The following is an 18759-nucleotide window of genomic DNA, read 5'->3' on the forward strand; positions in this document are numbered from 1 at the left end:
GCAACAGTACAAATGACAAATTGTCTTCCCACAAAGCTAAGAACTGCAAGTGCCACGCGCTCTTGGATTTTCCCGCTTCTGTTTGGTTGACTGGACCGCTCAGCTGTTGCCACGTCGTTCCTAACTATCCCCTGACCCTTCCCAATTCCCACCCTGCCTTGTTATTGAACAGTATACGCACGCGCTACGGCGGGAATTGATCATCGAACCCTTCCAAATTGGTAACCAGACAAGTGTAAATTGCAATGAACGACTAGGAATCCGTTTTATCTGGGAAAAAAAAACCATTTCTCCACGACTCTTACGCAGAGCCAGCTGCGCTTTGTCCAGGACTTTTCGCCTCCTGCCTTGTCATATATATACACTCTGCCATAAAGAGAGACCACAGATATTGTTCTGCATCCCAAGGCATCTCTTGCCAAGATTTGGAGGAGCTACAGCTGATTCCCAGGTATTCATTTTTGGTCATTTCTGGTGCAGCAGTAGTCAGATGATACTGTCGTATATCATTTTGCTTGGATGAAACTCTGGGAATAGGAATACTTTGAAGCTTGAGATTGATAGCTCAGAGAAAACCTGCTTCTCTTTGAGTATTGAATCTTCACATACCGGAAGGGAGTCTGCTTCTCAGTTTATTGCCATTTTCAACCATTCTTTTAATTATATGATCATCGGGATTTTTGTTTTCATTCGTTATAGTATCTTTTGTTTGTCCTGATAACGTTTGTAGTGTTTGGTGAGAACGTGATATGATGGGTCTTATTAATTACCAGTGGATGACCGAAGAAACTATTTTGATTTGCGAAGATAACGTGTTTATGGCAACAGCTTTTATTCTACTATTTATGATGGTGCCATTTAGATCTTACTATATTTTACTACATTTGTTTCCTTTTTGTTTTCATTTTTTTGGAATCTTTGTTTCTTATAATTGGTATGTTTTGGCAAGGATCAGATTTGAGCACCCTTTTGTTCAGTGAAGTTCGTGATGGGAGGGATGCGCTTGTCACTCCTTCATTTCTCGGTTTTTGTTAGATGAAGTTCATTTGCCAAGAAATAGTGAAAAGAAAAGAACACCCATTTGGTCTGGAAAATTGTCTGCGACTTGGTTCCAGTAGACGTTAAGGAGTACCTCTGAACTCTCACAGACTCAGAGGGTAAACCGGGTGAGAAGTTCCCAGAGAGTTGGTATGTTTTAGAACGTTACCCTTGCTTCTATAGCTATGGTTTTTGGCCTCGTAGATTTCAAGTTTATAAGATTAAGCCAATGGAAAAAGATGAATTTAATAATTTTATTTATTTCTACCATGTCCGTTTCACACTTGTAATCTTACATTGCATCTTTGCCATCTGGTTTGTGAATTTGAATTTTGTTCGTTTTGGGGGGTGATTTTTGTTTTAGTTTCGAAAGATCATGTTACAAGGTTTTGTCAATGTTCTCTAAGATCCTGATCCGTTTTCTCTGTTCTTTTCAGGTAGTGAGAGGACGGAGATTGACGGAAATCCTGCGTGGAAGAGTGATTCTGTACTCCTGCACTTGAAGTTTGGAACATGTCTTCTGAGGCTTGGATCACTTCGATCTCATGCTCAAGCCCTGTGATGCAATCCTCTGAAGACGACTCTATTTCAATCACACTCGATTGGCTAAAATTCATTTTCCTTTCCCCATGTCCTCAAAGAACTCTATTATCTTCTGTTGACCTCGTCTTCTTGCTCACCCTCTTGGTATTTGCAGTTCAAAAGCTCTATTCAAAGTTCACCTCCAACAGCCAAACCAGCTCTGACCTCCTCAAGCCCCTCGTTAGAAACAACAGAGCTGCTCTAAGGACTACACTCTGGTTTAAGCTGTGTCTGATTGTTAGCGTTCTGTTAGCATTTTCTTACACAGTTATAAGCATTTTAACATTTAGTAGAAGCACCCAATTTCCTTGGAAACTAATTGATGGACTATTTTGGCTAGTCCAAGCCAAAACTCATGCAGTAATCACAATCTTAATCATCCATGAAAAAAGATTTCAATCTGTTACTCATCCTCTATCGCTTCGATTTTTTTGGGTTGCAAATTTCACTGTTGCTGCCTTGTTTATAGCCTCTGGGTTTATGCGTTTAGTCTTTGTAGGAGAGCCACAGGACATCGATTTGACATTGGATGATGTAGTTTCTATAGTTTCTTTTCCATTGTCCGTAGTTCTTCTTTTTGCTGCTATTATTGGATCTACTGGGGTGACAGTGACGAGAGAAAATGAAACAGTTATGGATGTAGAAACTAAATCCCATGAACCGCTTTTGAGCCAATCAAATGTGACTGGATTTGCCTCAGCTTCTATAGTTTCCAGGGCCTTTTGGCTTTGGATGAACCCCCTACTGAGTAAAGGCTACAAATCTCCTCTCAAGATTGAAGAAATCCCATCCCTTTCACCTGAACATAGAGCTGAAAGATTGGCAGTGGTCTTTGAATCAAATTGGCCTAAATCACATGAAAAATCAAATTACCCGGTCCGAACGACATTGCTTCGGTGCTTTTGGAAGGAAATTGCCTTCACTGCCTCCCTTGCAATTGTGCGGCTCTGTGTCATGTATGTAGGGCCTATTCTTATACAAAGTTTTGTGGATTTCACCTCTGGGAAGAGAAGCTCCCCTTACGAAGGATACTACCTTGTATTGATCCTCCTCGCCGCAAAATTTGTTGAAGTTCTCTCGACTCACCAATTTAATTTCAACTCTCAGAAGCTTGGAATGCTCATTCGATCCACTCTTATCACTTCTTTGTACAAAAAGGGTTTGAGGTTGACAGGTTCTGCTCGGCAGGCTCATGGAGTCGGACAGATAGTGAATTACATGGCCGTTGATGCTCAGCAGCTGTCTGATATGATGCTACAACTGCATTCCATATGGTTAGTGCCTTTGCAAGTTGCTGTGGCCTTGGTACTCCTGTACAACTACCTTGGCGCTTCAGTAATTACAGCAGTTTTTGGAATTCTTGGTGTTATGGTATTTATTATATTCGGTACTCGAAGGAATAACCGGTTCCAATTTAATGTGATGAGAAATCGCGATTCCAGAATGAAGGCAACAAATGAGATGCTTAATTACATGCGAGTAATAAAGTTTCAGGCATGGGAGGAACACTTCAATAAGAGAATTCAAGCTTTCCGTGAATCGGAGTTTGGATGGCTTTCCAAGTTCATGTACTCGATCTCTGGAAATATTGTTGTCATGTGGAGTACCCCATTATTGATATCGACACTCACATTTGCTACTGCAATTTTCTTAGGAGTTACACTTGATGCAGGGACAATGTTCACAACAACTACAATCTTCAAAATCTTGCAGGAACCAATTAGGACATTCCCACAATCGATGATCTCTCTTTCACAAGCAATGATATCACTTGGGAGGTTGGATAAATACATGATGAGCAGGGAATTGATGAGCGATTCAGTGGAGAGAGAGGAGGGATGTGATGGTAGAATTGCTGTGGAAGTTAAGGATGGGGTGTTTAGCTGGGATGATGAAAATGGAGAGGAAGCTTTGAAAAATATAAATTTGGAGGTCAATAAAGGGGAGCTTACAGCTATTGTCGGGACTGTGGGATCTGGGAAGTCTTCTCTCCTAGCATCAATTCTCGGTGAGATGCAAAAAATATCAGGACAGGTATGGACTCTAATGGAGGGCGTATGAGATTTTTCTTTTTTCCTTTGTCATGAGTTTAGGTGCTATGCATCCACTTTTTAATAAAGATTTCTTATAAAAAATAATTTAATTAGGTGCTGTGCACATGTTTCTTTGAGAAGGCCTTTCTGCTATTATATCTGCCCATCTATGTTATGTTTATGCATTGTATGCTGTAAACATGATTTGAATTCTATGTTGGTTGGGATTAATCCAGTTTTTACTTGTTTGTAGATACTTACATGGTATAAGCATAATCAGACACAGCTAGTGAAACCTTTAAATTGGTAAATTGTTTTGATCTATGAATCTCTGATCGACCTTTATCTTTGGTTAAATAGATCAGGGTTTGTGGGACGACTGCCTATGTAGCTCAAACTTCATGGATTCAAAATGGCACCATTCAAGAGAACATCCTATTCGGTTTGCCACTAGATAGAGAGAGATACAAGGAAGCCATCAGGGTTTGTTGCTTGGAAAAAGACATGGAAATGATGGAGTATGGAGATCAAACTGAGATTGGAGAGCGTGGAATCAATTTAAGTGGTGGCCAAAAGCAACGAATACAACTTGCTCGGGCTGTATATCAAGATTGTGATATCTATCTTCTTGATGATGTCTTTAGCGCTGTTGATGCACATACTGGAACAGAAATATTCAAGGTCACATTGAATTTTACTTTCTTTCTAGTTTGGAGTTTCTGTGTAAGCTTAATTATTATTGTTTTTTCCATAAACAACTGGACACAATAGTTTGTCATTTGAGGCACAAAGTTAATGCAATATAACTTTTGAGGTAGTATTATATTATGATAGATCTATGTTTAGTGTATATACTGCTGCCGCATGTTACTTTCTATAAACCAGATCACTTGTTTTAAATGGTGTTTTCTGTAACATGTTACTTCTACTTCAGAAGCTACTGACTTGACTTACATTTAGATGGCTCTTTTGATCTCCTTAAGACATGGTATCAGAATCTTTCTGACTGTTTTGTATTTATGCATTTTCAAAGGAATGTGTGAGAGGAGCTCTCAAAGGCAAGACTATTCTACTTGTAACCCACCAAGTTGATTTCTTGCATAACGTGGATCTTATCTTAGTAAGTATAATTTTTTATCTGTTAGCGTAATTATGATTTCTTTTTTACTGGTAGTTCAATTATTACTCACACAGTAACATACATTTGTTTCGTGAGTTTATTTCTCACTTTTGCTTTCTGATACTAGGTTATGAGAGATGGCATGGTGGTCCAATCGGGAAAGTACAATGATTTACTAGATTCTGGTATGGATTTCACAGCGCTTGTTGTTGCCCATGACACGTCCATGGAACTTGTTGAAGTGGGCACCACAATGCCTGGTGAAAATTCTCCCAAATTACCAAAATCAACTCAAACCTCTTCTAACCAAGGGGAGGCCAATGGCGAAAGCAAGTCTGTTGACCAGCCAAACTCTGATAAGGGGACATCCAAGCTCATCAAAGAGGAGGAGAGAGAAACTGGCAAAGTGAGCTTGCATGTTTATAAACTTTACTGCACTGAGGCTTTTGGGTGGGGGGGTGTGGCTGCGGTGCTAGTGATTTCTCTACTCTGGCAAGTATCTCTAATGGCGGGTGATTATTGGTTGGCATTCCAGACTTCAGAAGAGCGTGCTATGTCATTCAACCCTTCTTTGTTCATTTCTGTCTATGCAATTATTGCTGTTGTCTCATTTGTGTTGATACTGATAAGGGCCTTTTCTGTTACATTTGTGGGGCTTAAGACAGCCCAAATTTTCTTTGCACAAATCTTGCATAGTCTCTTGCATGCTCCCATGTCATTTTTTGACACTACACCTTCAGGAAGAATTTTAAGCCGGGTAAGAATTCAGAATAAGATGGTTTTTATAGCATTTGAGGTTTCACTTTTCATGTGAAGTTGTGTAGATTGATGAAGTTTTAATTTTTTTTTCCTTCCCGCAGGCATCAACTGATCAGACGAACATTGACCTCTTCCTCCCATTTTTTATAAGCTTAACAATTTCCATGTACATCACAGTGATTAGCATCTTCATCATCACATGCCAGTATTCTTGGCCCACGGTATTCTTATTGATTCCGCTTGCATGGTTGAATGTCTGGTATCGGGTATGGGCCCTCCTTGTATTGTGTTATTACGATTCATTGTTGTTGCTATTATAATCTCACATTAAAGAGAGAAATTATACTTCATATGTCATATGCCTCCATAGGTGGTCACCTACTAGAATTGCATTAGCCAGAAGGTTTAATCTGAGTGGATGCACCAAAGCCCAAGACATACATACTATTATTTTTTTCTAAACAACTTTGAACCTTGGCATAACGATGCTTAATAGGATCCCTTTATTTATACAAAGAAAAAGCAACTACATATTTGGTTTTTTTACAGCTAAAGTTTCAATAATAATCAGAACCCATCTTTGAAAGAAATGAGATTATGTAAAGTGATGTTGATGACTTCCCTATCTTGTGGTTCAGGGGTACTATCTTGCATCATCACGTGAATTAACCCGCCTTGACTCTATCACAAAAGCACCTGTTATCCATCATTTCTCAGAAAGTATCTCTGGTGTTGTAACTATCCGCTCATTTAGGAAGCAGGAGGGGTTTTGTGAGGAGAATGTCAAGCGTGTTAATGCCAACTTACGTATGGATTTCCATAACAATGGATCCAATGAGTGGCTGGGTTTCCGTTTAGAACTGCTTGGGAGCTTCATCCTCTGCATTTCTACTATGTTCATGATCCTGCTACCTAGCAGTGTCATAAGACCAGGTATGAGCATTGATAATAATTAATGGTAATTTAATTATATCAGATGCCAGACATTTATACAAAGGATCATTCGCAAATAATTTGCCACTGCCTCTTCTTGGTTTTTGGGTTTTTGTTTATGGTGAACAAGAATTTCCATATTCAATATCAAATGTATAAGATAATCTATGGCTTCTTAACATTATTTTGGGTTTTCCTTTTGGGTTTTGGTAAACTCAAGTTGCAAAATTGTGGCTTTACAAAAGATTTGTCACCCTCTCTTGTTATTGGTAAATGAGAATTCTTGAATTCAATATCTTGGAATCTCTCGTATAACCTATGGACTCTTAATATTCTTTTGGGTTTTGTTTATGGGTTTTTGGTAAAATCAAGATTCAATATATGTTTAATGTTTTTAATGTATGAGCTCTTCCAATATATGTATGATATTGCGGTGTACCATAAAATCTATTTATTTTTCCATTCTTCATTATAAGACCATCAAATTTTACACATTTACTGTACTGACAAGTCATTACAGAAAAGTTGACTAATTCATTTCCTCTAAATTATGCAGAAAATGTTGGTTTATCTCTTTCCTATGGATTGTCCCTAAACGCAGTATTGTTTTGGGCCATATATATGAGTTGCTTTGTGGAAAACAGAATGGTATCTGTTGAACGAATAAAGCAATTCACTAATATTCCATCAGAAGCATCATGGGAAATCAAAGACCGTCTTCCTCCTACAAATTGGCCCACCCATGGAAATATTGACCTCAAAGACTTGCAGGTAACTGGCCTTCAAATATTTTTCTTCTAGGGAAAATTATATTTTGCATCTTCAAACTGCTACCATTTTTTCAATTTCCATACTAAACTATCAAACTAGTATTTTGCACCCTAAATTACAAATTTAACAATTTTGACCGTTGGTTAAAATCTGACCATTAGAATAGATGAAAAATGGCCTTGTGAAAAATCTTAATGGTTTGATCTCATTTGAGGATGAAAATTGCCAAAATTTGATTTGGTAGTTTACCATAAAAATTGCGAATTTTGGTGGTTTATGGTGCATCTTGCAAAAGCGGTGGTAGTTTAGGTGTGTAAGGAAGTATAATTTTCCCTTAGGTTTTTATGTTTTGATAATTAAATTGAACTTCATGTGGTATTTATTAGAGTTTCCTCCTACGCTATTATATTATCCCTAAGTTGATATAACTTTTGTCTTGCTCATAAAAAAAATTGAACTTCATGTCTTCAAATTCCTAAATTATCAAAATCAGTATTATGTTGTGGTTAGAATTTGATGGAAAGGCAGATAAAGATGGCCTGATGCTAACATGTAAATCAACAAGTATTTAACTAGATTTTTTTACCTTTGGTAAAATAAAAGGTAAAAGATCTAGGGGAATCTTATGCTTTCAAACATAAAACCAGTTAATATTAGTTAATAATAACATTAATATCCATGCTAATAATACCTTGAATCTTTGGCATGCAGGTTAGATATCGTCCAAACACTCCTCTAGTTCTAAAAGGCATTACTCTAAGCATTCATTGGGGAGAAAAGATTGGGGTCGTTGGTCGAACTGGAAGTGGGAAGTCAACTTTGATCCAGGTTTTCTTTAGGCTGGTTGAACCTTCAGGAGGGAGAATCATTATAGATGGCCTTGACATTTGCATGCTTGGGCTTCATGATCTTCGGTCTCGGTTTGGTATCATTCCCCAAGAACCTGTTCTTTTTGAAGGGACAGTGAGAAGTAACATGGATCCAATTGGACAATATTCAGATGAAGAGATATGGAAGGTAAACTGACATCTGTTATTTTTAGATTATTGTCAAGAGTTTTGTGTTGGCAGGAGAGAGGCTTATCCTACCAAACATATGTTTTTAAACTAGTTAAAATACCACTTTTGTATCAATTATTGCTCTAATGGGCTTGATTACGTTTTTGGACCCATGTCGTGGTTTTTTTTTTTTTTTTTCGCATGTGATTTTTCATTACCATTGATGGAGTAATATATTTAGCACACTATAGCATTGCTGGCATGGCATACTTTAAGAATCATATGTACAAAAATTTGCATATATTATCTGTTTGCAGAGCTGAGAGCTTATTGCTTTTGCAGTGCCTAGAGCGTTGCCAACTTAAAGATGTGGTGGTTGCAAAACCTGATAAGCTCGATTCTTTGGGTAAGTGACTTGTCACTTTTTGCAATATGCTCTTCCAAAATCAGTATTAATCTGCAACTGACCGTTTCCATAATATTGGAATCCTTAGTGGCTGATAATGGGGACAATTGGAGTGTGGGACAAAGGCAGCTTCTCTGTTTGGGCAGGGTTATGCTAAAGCATAGCAAGGTCTTGTTCATGGATGAAGCCACTGCTTCTGTTGATTCCCAGACTGATGCTGTAATTCAGAAGATCATGCGGGAGGACTTTGCATCCTGTACAATTATCAGCATTGCGCATCGAATACCCACAGTCATGGACTGTGATAGGGTTTTAGTAATAGATGCAGGTCTGTGTTTCTCTCTTTTCTTTGTTTCATGAACAAATTATGCATTTGCATAGGTTAGAGGTTATTGTGATCTACATTTTCCTTTCAGTGTATTAGAGTTCACATCTTTGTAGCTAGGTCATGAAAAAAGTTCTGGGCAAAAGAATATAATATTATTCCAAAAGGAAGTTTTATTGTAGTGGCAACATCAACTCACTTAGCATATGACCAGTTTAGAGAAATTTACATCCAGAATGGTCCAAAAGATCTCACATTGTGGTATACACCTAGCAGTATTAGAGGATTGATGACTTGTAATTTTCATACATGATGAAAATCATAATTGATAAATTTTGCTTGACAGTTTTTATTCAACATGCATTGGGCTCTTACATAGAGAAACCCTTTTACAATAGACAGCTTGATATGATTAAAATCTCTTTATGAAAATTATTTTTCTTTCAACCACACAAGAATGTGTAAATAATGCAATGAATTGGTTACATGAAGCTATTTGAAATATGCCACCAATAATATCTCATTATAGATATTATTGATTTTGTACCTTAGTTGGGTTCATAACACATTGTAGGTTTGTTGGAACAGGAAGATTGATATACATTGGAACCAAATGTTGTTCTTCCAATGTAAATAAAGTCATTCATTCTCTCTACCACTGTGATTTTGAATGCTGAATACCAAGAATAGGCTGATTGTGCACGTTTTATCAAATATTCTTTATGCACATGCCTAGTGATCTAGCTCACCAACAAGAGTGGGCCCAAATCTTTTTCCTTGGAAACAAGAAAGTTTTTGTTCCTTCCATATGGCTTAAGTTGCATGTTGACTTCATAATTTATAGGATTTGCTTGATATTGCTTGGCATTGCGTACCAAATAAAGTTTGAAGCTTATGCTATGCCCCTTCTCTTTCTACTTTGACAGGATGGGCAAAGGAATTTGATAAACCATCTCGTCTGCTTGAAAGACGATCGTTCTTTGGGGCATTGGTTCAAGAGTATGCCAACCGCTCATCTGGGTTGTAAGACAACCCTAGTTAGTCTCCTTTCCTATCCAACTGCTGCTAGTCTTGTCTGACTGTCCAAGGACGACTATCAGATCCTATTACGGAATTCCCTTACTAGGTAGCTGATTAGACTCTTCCCATTGTCTTTCTTTTTTCTTTAATGCATAGGTCTTTGTATTAACACCCCACTATTTGCAATCTCTCTAAATGCACTTGGAATTGAATTGTATAAAGCATATTTGTACCTGGCTTACGTCTTTCTTTACATCAATAAAATTTAATATTACTTATAAAAAAAATCATATGAATTTGTTAAATTAAATTGACTGATGAAAATTATTGATGGCCCATAGTTTTTGCTCTATTTGACACAATTAATGTTGCATGGTAGATGGGGACTCTTGCTTCCCAAACGAGATATGAACCATTTAAATGAAAGATAAAAGTTGAAATAAAATATTATTATTATTATTTTAAAATTTGAATTGTTTAATATATGTTGTATGAAAATTTGAAAAAGTTGTAATGATGAGGTGAGATAAGATGAGATTAAACATCTTCCCAATCCAAATTGCATTCGCCTTTGCATGCTGATCATTTTGCACAACTCGAGTGGGGCATCGCATAAGGCAGCCACAAGTTGTCATTGAAGGGCATTCGACCTACACCAGGCCTCCTTGGTTGAAGTTGGAGCAAGTCAGAGAGTAGATTGGCCGAAAACCGCCTTGGGACACCGCCTCATGAGGATGATGCATATGTTGATGGATTGGAAACCAGTGTGACTGAGTCAATGCATGCAGCCCCAAAGTTGGATTGGAGACATGGTAGCCGTGTAAAGAACCGCCTAGGGTATTATGAGAGGTGGATTTCAAATGAAACTTTCAAGAAAGAGGACCCAATAGCTAGCTATCGGGCTACTAGCCCAGTAGCCCTAGCATTCATCATGAGCACTAGGAGTTTAAGTACGAGCAAGGTTTTGAGGAGCCCTACCAGTGTGAATAGCCAAGGGCATGGAGAAGACAACTAGGTCATGGCTACATGGGCCACATTTTGAGAGAGAAGACTATGAAGACCAAAGGGAAAACCGAAATCAAGATCGGGGATCCAAGTGGCCTAAGGTTGACTTTTCAAAGTATAGCGGCGGTGACCCCTATGAGTGGTTGGACAAGGCTCACCACTATTTTCATACATATGATATCCCATGCCATGAGAGGGTGTCGATAGCCTGCTTTTACCTTGAAGGTAAGGTTGAAAAATGGTGGCATTGGATAAGGGACTAGTATGATAGGGATCGCATGAAGCTGGGGTGGACATCCTTTAAGAAGGAGCACCTCAGTTAGTCTGGGCCATCACCAGTTGTCAATCACCATGAGCAGCTGACCAAGCTAAGACAAGAGGGTAAGGTCCAGCACTACATAGAGGAGTTCAGGCAATTGCAGATTATGGTTAGGGGCTGGTCCGAAGAAGTTTTGATTGGCACCTTCATTGATAGTTTGAAACCTTGGCTTGCTAAGGAAATCAAATTTAGACAGCCCACAAGGCTTTCTGAGGTGATGAAGATGGCTAAAATTCTTAAGGAGAGCCATGCTAGTGAGCAGCGCCCAACCAAAGACATGGAGAGCAAATCTTTCAAGACTGTGCAAACCAAAGTCTCTTGGAAGGGAATGGACACATTAGCCACCACCTTTAAACTGAAACCTGAGATCAAGAAGTTGTCCAATGAAGAAGTGCAAGAGCACATCAAAAAGAGTTTATACTTTAAGTGTGGAGACAAATGGGGCTCGAGTCATAAGCACAAGGCAGCTTAAGCCTTGTTTATGTTTGAGGACGAGCTAAGTGATGATGAGTTGGAAGTCAGCAAGGAAGCATCTAGCCAACAGGAGGAAACTGAGGAAATCGAATCTGGTGGCACACTAGAGGAGGCTAAGCTATCATTGAATGTCATGACTGGCATTTCTAAACCTACGTTCATGAGGTTGATGGTATGGGTGGGCAAGCATGAAGTGACCTTACTAGTAGATAGCGGATCCACCTACAACTTTATTAATTCCAACATTGTTAGCAAGGTTGGTCTTAAGCCGAGCCCTATTCCACCATTTGAAGTGAAGGTTGCAAGTGGTAATAAGCTGCAGTGTGAGGTCCTCATTCAAGAAGTTAAGATGAATGTTCAGGGGGTCCGAATTATGGCAGACTTGCATGTGCTGCCCTTGGTCGGCCTTGACATAGTCTTGGGGAATGCTTGGCTAAAGAGCCTTGGCAAGGTCGTCCGTGATTATCATAACATGACAATTGAGTTTAAGCTTGACTTCAAGAAGCAACTTTGGACATCCATTGCTAGTAAGGAGATCAAGTCTTGTGAAACTATAATATTTGAGAAGCTATGCAAAGGTGGAGCATATTGCTTCGCCATAGTAATAGCCAAAGATGATGTATTAAGGCAAGCTGAGAACAAGGGTTAAGAGGGCACTCACGATGAATTAGAGCTGCTGCCCGAGAAGGTCAAGCCGGTTTTGGAAGCACACAGGGGGTATTTGCCTTGCCCACCACACTCCCACCTCCTAGGGAGTTTGATCACCGCATTCGGCTAGTAGATGAAGCAAAGCTGATCAATGTGCCACCTTATAGATATGCCCACTTTCAGAAGGGAGAGATTGAATGGAAAGTAGATGAGATGCTGAAGAGTGGCCTTATCTGCCCTAGCACCAATCCCTTCTTTTCACTGGTGCTGTTGGTGAGGAAGAAGGATGGCACATGGAGGTTCTGTATCAACTATATGGCCCCGAATGAAGCTACTATCAAAGATAGATTTTCAATTCCCACAGTTGATGTGACGCCCCCAAATTCCGTTTGGGATCGGACGGACATTTGAAGCGTCGAGACATACAACACAAGGATACCTGCCCCCGTTCATGACATATAAGATGCAATATTCCTAACATGCATCTAACATTATGCAATATTCGCAGTGGATAATTTTTTTTAGCAATACTATGCACCAAACTGAAAATATTCCAAATACTTAAAACATACTTCATATATAAAGATCCATTGAATAACTAAGATCACAGCATTAGTCTAAAATAGTTATGATCCAAAAGTACTGGAGATGCAACTCTATCGTACAAGTAGTAATTTAACTACTATATTAACATTAACGACGCACCGTCGTTTAGTCGACTGTGTCTAGTTGGTCAGCTCCTGATCCTCCTTCAGGTCCTGTAACAAGATCTACCATTCGGGGGTAATGGTAGTTGAGACTACCACAGTGAGATTTGTAATCAGCAAGTTAACAAAAAACTTCCACACAGGCTAATGATGCATGGATGACAGTAAAAGCATAAATGCATAATCAAATTCATAAGTACTTAAAGCATAACTTAGCGTACAACATAGCATAATTAACATAACTTAAATTGAAACATGAACTGAACTTGACTTGACATGAACTTGATCTGAAACTTGACTTAACATGAACTTGCTCTGAAACTTGAATTAACATGAAAAATACATACTCCACAGTTGTTGTGGCCCCATGTATTCTACGTGTAAATACATACTCCACAGTTGTTGTGGCCCCATGTATTCTACGCAAACTTGACTTAACATAAAAAGGGTTTTGCTATATACAAGCATAGTTGCGCACTGATTTGTGTACCAATACTGATTTATTCATACTTAAAATTTAAATTAACATTGTTTTCAATAAAATCTACTTTTTGACCAATCACATCACATTGGTGCACAGATTAGTGCACAATTATGCTTACAACTATATTTTTCCACATAAAAATACATACTCCACAGTTGTTGTGGCCCCATGTATTCTACGTGTAAATACATACTCCATAATTGTTGTGGCCCTATGTATTCTACACATCACAATGCAGTTAAATACATACTCCACAGTTGTTGTGGCCCCATGTATTCTACACAAACTGAATGTACTTAAGATGAAACGTGACTGGAATACGAAAGGACTGAAACCCTAACGTAACATAAATATTTGAACATAATTTGAAATACATGACCAACTTGAGATAGAAACATTTCGTAACATAACATAACATATAATAGACAACATATTTAACATGATATACTTGTAATGTACAGTAATATATGACAGAATATATTATGTAACAGATAAAAATTGATGACAGAATAAATTCTGTATAATAGACAATTACGTGATAACTTGACATGACGTGACATATATGATAACATACATACATACACTGTAGTTCCTTTACTTAGCACACATACACAGTAGACTGCTAGTAAGTTAAAAGCTAACTTACGTCGATCTCCGCGTTTCTTACAAAACCTTAAGCGCGATCACGAGGAACTGTAATTAGTGAATTTAAAAGTTAGCATTAAATCACTAATAAATTAAAATATGAAAAATACTAACTTAAAGAGTAAAATTTTCATTTTACTCTCTGCATGTAGGAAAATGACCGTTTTACCCATAACTTAGGGATTTTGCATACTAACTCCAGATGTGACCAAAATTTACATACCTCATGTAAATTTTATCCTCAATTCAAATATCAATTTAGAAAAATTTAAAACTAATCACAACTATTAAAACTCTAAACTATAACATATTCTCCAGTTTATCTCCCAGAATGACCTTTCTATAGTTTACATAATATTTGACTGATCAAATGATTTTCAAATGAGACAAATAAGATATCCATGTAAACTAGACTAAAAAAGGAACAACTTATATGAAGGAGATTTTATGATAAAATACTTACAAAAGCTTCAAAATGGGCGTGCAAAAGAACTCTTAAAACCTGTCCGAAAGAAAGTGTTTGATATTCTTTTAAAGGGACGTGTAAATGAAAATAAGTTCATGGGTGATGGCTGGAGATACTTATGGACGAGATAAGGAAGATGATAAGGCTGGAGTTGAGAGTTGAGTGTAGTTTTCTCCTACCAAAAATATCTATAAAAGATTATCTCATAATATTCTATCCAATAATATCTACAAAAATCAGTTTAAGATATTTTCTAAATGTGGAGTAGACTTGGAAGAGTAAGGTGGCTAAAATATTTCCATGTGTCCAAATAAAACTTTCTAACTATCTCTAATAATCAAAAACACACTCCTGATACCACAGTGAGTAATAACATTAACTATACGATTGATAGATTCATGAAAACTTATAGGGTCTTCACGAGATTCTTAAAAACAATAGAAATTTCACCGTTAAATTTCTAGCAGGCTGTTACAGTTGATGAGATGTTAGATGAGCTGCATGGGGCCACGATGTTTTCCAAGTTGGATTTGAGGGCAGGCTACCATCAGATTTCGGATGAATGAGGAAGACATCTATAAGACAACCTTTATGACTCACTTAGGTCATTATAAATACCTAGTGATGCCTTTCGGCTTGTGCAATGCGCCTTCAACTTTTCAAGCTGCAATGAATAGCATTTTCAAGCGACTACTTCGGAAGTTTGTGGTTGTTTTCTTCGATAACATCTTGGTCTACTTTAAGACCATCGAAGAACATAAGCAATACTTGGAGAAGGTGCTAACAATTTTGGAGGAGCACCATTTATTCATTAAGGTCACCAAGTGTGCTTTCATGGAGAAGGAATTGGAGTACTTAGGCCACTTCATTTCAGGAGATGATGTCAAAATTGATCACTGAAAGATAGAGGCCAAGGTGGATTGGCCTCTATCTAAGGACATCTCAACCTTGAGAGGATTCTTGGGGCTCATGGGTTATTACAGGTGGTTTTCAAAGGGTATGGACTCATAGCCAAGCCACTCACAGCAATTCTCAAGAATGATAGTTTTGAGTAGACAATCGAGGCTAAGAAAACCTTTGAAGAATTGAAGTAAGGCATGACCAAGATACCTGTGTTGGCGCTGACCAACTTTGAAAAACCGTTTGAAGTTTTTACAGATGTAAGCAATGAGGGCATCAAGGCTATGTGGGGCAAAATGACGAGTATGGGAACAAGATTAGAGAGGCTACCTGATTGAATGCAAGGTCACTCGAGATCATTGAGCTCTTGGATGCCCAAGGGTAAGGGGTTGTAGGCTACAAAGTAAGAGATGGTCTCATCTTCTACAAAAACAATGTCTATGTGTCGAACGTTCCCAATCTCAGAAAAGAGATTCTAGATCACTTTCATAACAGTAAGGAAGGTGGCCACTCTAGATGGTCAAGAACATACATTCGGTTGAAACATTTCTTCCATTGGGAGTGAATCAAGGGTGATGGTCAAGAGACTTGTGGCCGGATGTAATATATGTTAAAAGGCCAAGTACGACACAAGGCCAGAAGCGAGACTTCTCCAACCATTGCGAATTCCAAACAGAATTTGGGAGGACTTGGCAATGGACTTTATAGAGGGCCTACCCATTAACAGAGGACATGAAGTGATCCTGGTGGTAGTAGACCGACTAAGCAAGTACGCCCACTTCATCCCTTTGAATCACCCTTATACAGCCAAGTCGGTGGCTAAGGCCTTTGTCAACAACATTGCCAAGCTGCAGGGTTTCTAAGGATAATAATGTTAGATCTGGACAAGGCCTTTATGATTTCATTTTGGAGGCAGTTATTTGAATTGCAAGACAGCCAGCTCAAGACAAGTTCCTCCTATCACCCACAAACGGATGGCTAATCTGAAGTGGTCAATAGGACATTAGAACAATATTTGAGATGCTTTTGTCATGAGGAGCAAAGGAGATGGGCAGATTATCTTCCATGAGCAAAATTATGGTACAACATCTCTTATCAGTCTGCCATTGACAAAAGCCCATTTGAAGTGGTATATGGTAGGCCACCACCACTCTTGGTCAGCTATGAAAAGGGCTCAACCAATAACAATGAAGTGGAGCAGGAGTTGATCAATAGGGACGAAGTACTGGCCAAAGTTAAAAGAGAGCTTAAGAAGGCCCAAAGTCGAATGAAGAAGTATTGTGATCAGGGACGGCGTGCCGTGACCTTCAAAGTAGGCAACTATGTCTATTTGAAACTTAGGCAATTCGGCCAGAAGACCATGAGAAAAGCTGCGAGAGCAAAACTGAACCAGAAATTCTATGGGCCTTATAGAGTGTTGGAGAAACTTGGCAATGTGGCATACAAGCTTTAGCTTCCACCAACTTCACAGTTGCACCCAGTATTCCATGTTTTCTTACTCAAGAAGAAGGTAGGTGATCTAAGTCTCATTGGGGAGGAGTTACCCACAGTGGATCAAGAAGGAAGGATTCTCATGAAGCCCAAAGAAGTGCTCGGGTATAGGCTACATTGAAGGGACAGAGGCAGACCCAGGGTGTGGCAAGCATTGATCTTATGGGAATGATTATCAAGGGACGAGGCAACTTAGAAGGACTATGATGGACTTGAGAAGAAGTATCCCCACTTGATCATTGATGACAATGATGTGCTAAAAGGGAGGGGAAATGTCAAAACCTCAAGGCAGGAAGCCATGAGCCATGCTTTGACAAGCATCGTGCCATGCCCAGACATCACATCGGGAGCATTGTTGGCATCGCTTGATTGCCCACAGGCCGAGCTCTTGGAGAATACCAGGCCACGGCCACCCTCAAGCAAGCAGGGCACAGTCAGCGCTCGCACACAAGCAAGGTTGTCACACCATGCTTAGCGTGCGGCTAGACTGCAAGCATGCCTAGTGTGCGGGTGCAGAGTGCACGCATGGGCTATGCGCATACCCAGTGAGCATGCATGGCCTTACACCAGTATATCACCCATGCATGGCCTAGACGCCAACGCAGCGCACGCATGCACACCCAAGTTGGAATTGACGGTGCGGCTGCCCAGCAGACTCACACATGCTGGAATGCTAACCAACGCCCAGGCTGGGGCCTAGGCCAAGTTATTCAATGCCCATGCCCCATTGGCCTCGGCCATGCATACCAACGCTCAGGCCCCACTAGTCTGGGCCATGCAGCAGCCTGCCATGCTCAAACCTACCACGGTCCAATTCAGTGACCCACTAATAGCGCCCAACTCACACAACCTGGGCCACACATGCAGGGACCAAGGACCAGCGAGCAGCCCATGCCGTGGGCTCATCCAGGCCACCCATGGCCCACTGACGGCATGAGGTCTTAACCAAGAGGCGTGGATCTAGCAACTATTTTCCCTTTGTAAACATGTTATTTGCATTGTAGTATAACTAAGGCACTAGGACATTAGTATCTTTTTATCTTTGAACATTTGGACAAATTTGGCTCGTAAGCCCTTGTAAGCATACTGGTGCTTTGTCACTTAGGCTCCATAGGGTGCAATCCGTGAATCCCAAAGGAGAAGACTCACCCTGTGCAATTAGTGAATTAGGGTAACCGCCTTATCCCACTCAACAGTTTTAGCCCACTCAATCACTGCACATGGATGCACGCACAACCACTAGAATTGCACCCACCATCATCCTTTGAACACTCATACGAGTTCAGCCAACACCATCCATAACCATCACAGTCAAATAAGTGGCAAATCACATCGGTCATCAAGACACAAGGAGGGGCGTGACAGTTTTGTGTCTATGATCTTGACCGAGGACCCTATCACACGCTTCATATGATAGATCTGCCATCAGCATGTCGGAGAAGGTAGATTCATCCCATTGACGAGGTGGGGAGAACCCTTGGGATGTATTTTTTTTTTATAATTTTTATTTCTTTATGAATTGTCAAACTTTTATTGGAGGTAATGTACACCGCATCCTATTCGTTGGCACTCTAATTCATTAGATGCGATTTGGATAATAAAATGGTTTTAGATGAAAGTTGAATATAATATTAT

At 39.3% G+C, this 18759-nt stretch overlaps 1 protein-coding gene across 5 annotated transcripts; it reads left to right on the plus strand.

Annotated features, from left to right (window-relative positions):
• Nucleotides 1-292: 292 nt before the first annotated feature.
• Nucleotides 293-10275, plus strand: LOC122314889 (ABC transporter C family member 14-like). 5 transcript variants are annotated; one of them, XM_043130524.1, is made up of 13 exons: nt 293-451; nt 956-1188; nt 1476-3654; nt 4014-4334; nt 4687-4773; nt 4901-5530; nt 5634-5798; nt 6171-6465; nt 7022-7236; nt 7948-8253; nt 8577-8640; nt 8729-8968; nt 9892-10275. In XM_043130524.1, the coding sequence occupies exons 3-13, from the start codon at nt 1552-1554 to the stop codon at nt 9990-9992; spliced, it is 4527 nt and encodes a 1508-aa protein (XP_042986458.1). In that variant the 5' UTR covers nt 293-451; nt 956-1188; nt 1476-1551; the 3' UTR covers nt 9993-10275. The 5 variants fall into 5 exon arrangements, with proteins under 5 accessions (XP_042986458.1, XP_042986461.1, XP_042986460.1 ...); XM_043130527.1 differs by having other exon boundaries at nt 956-1166; XM_043130526.1 differs by having other exon boundaries at nt 307-451; nt 950-1188.
• Nucleotides 10276-18759: the final 8484 nt, after the last annotated feature.

The sequence above is a fragment of the Carya illinoinensis genome, chromosome 7, assembly GCF_018687715.1.
Source record: "Carya illinoinensis cultivar Pawnee chromosome 7, C.illinoinensisPawnee_v1, whole genome shotgun sequence".
Taxonomy (NCBI): domain Eukaryota; kingdom Viridiplantae; phylum Streptophyta; class Magnoliopsida; order Fagales; family Juglandaceae; genus Carya; species Carya illinoinensis.

Excerpts from the sequence above, each read along its gene's own strand:
- LOC122314889 (XM_043130524.1), top strand. The coding sequence starts at position 1,552 with ATGTCTTCTGAGGCTTGGATCACTTCGATCTCATGCTCAAGCCCTGTG. Across the intron at positions 4,335-4,686 it reads CTGGAACAGAAATATTCAAG|GAATGTGTGAGAGGAGCTCT; the intron begins GTCACATTGAAT and ends GCATTTTCAAAG. Across the intron at positions 5,531-5,633 it reads CAGGAAGAATTTTAAGCCGG|GCATCAACTGATCAGACGAA; the intron begins GTAAGAATTCAG and ends TCCTTCCCGCAG.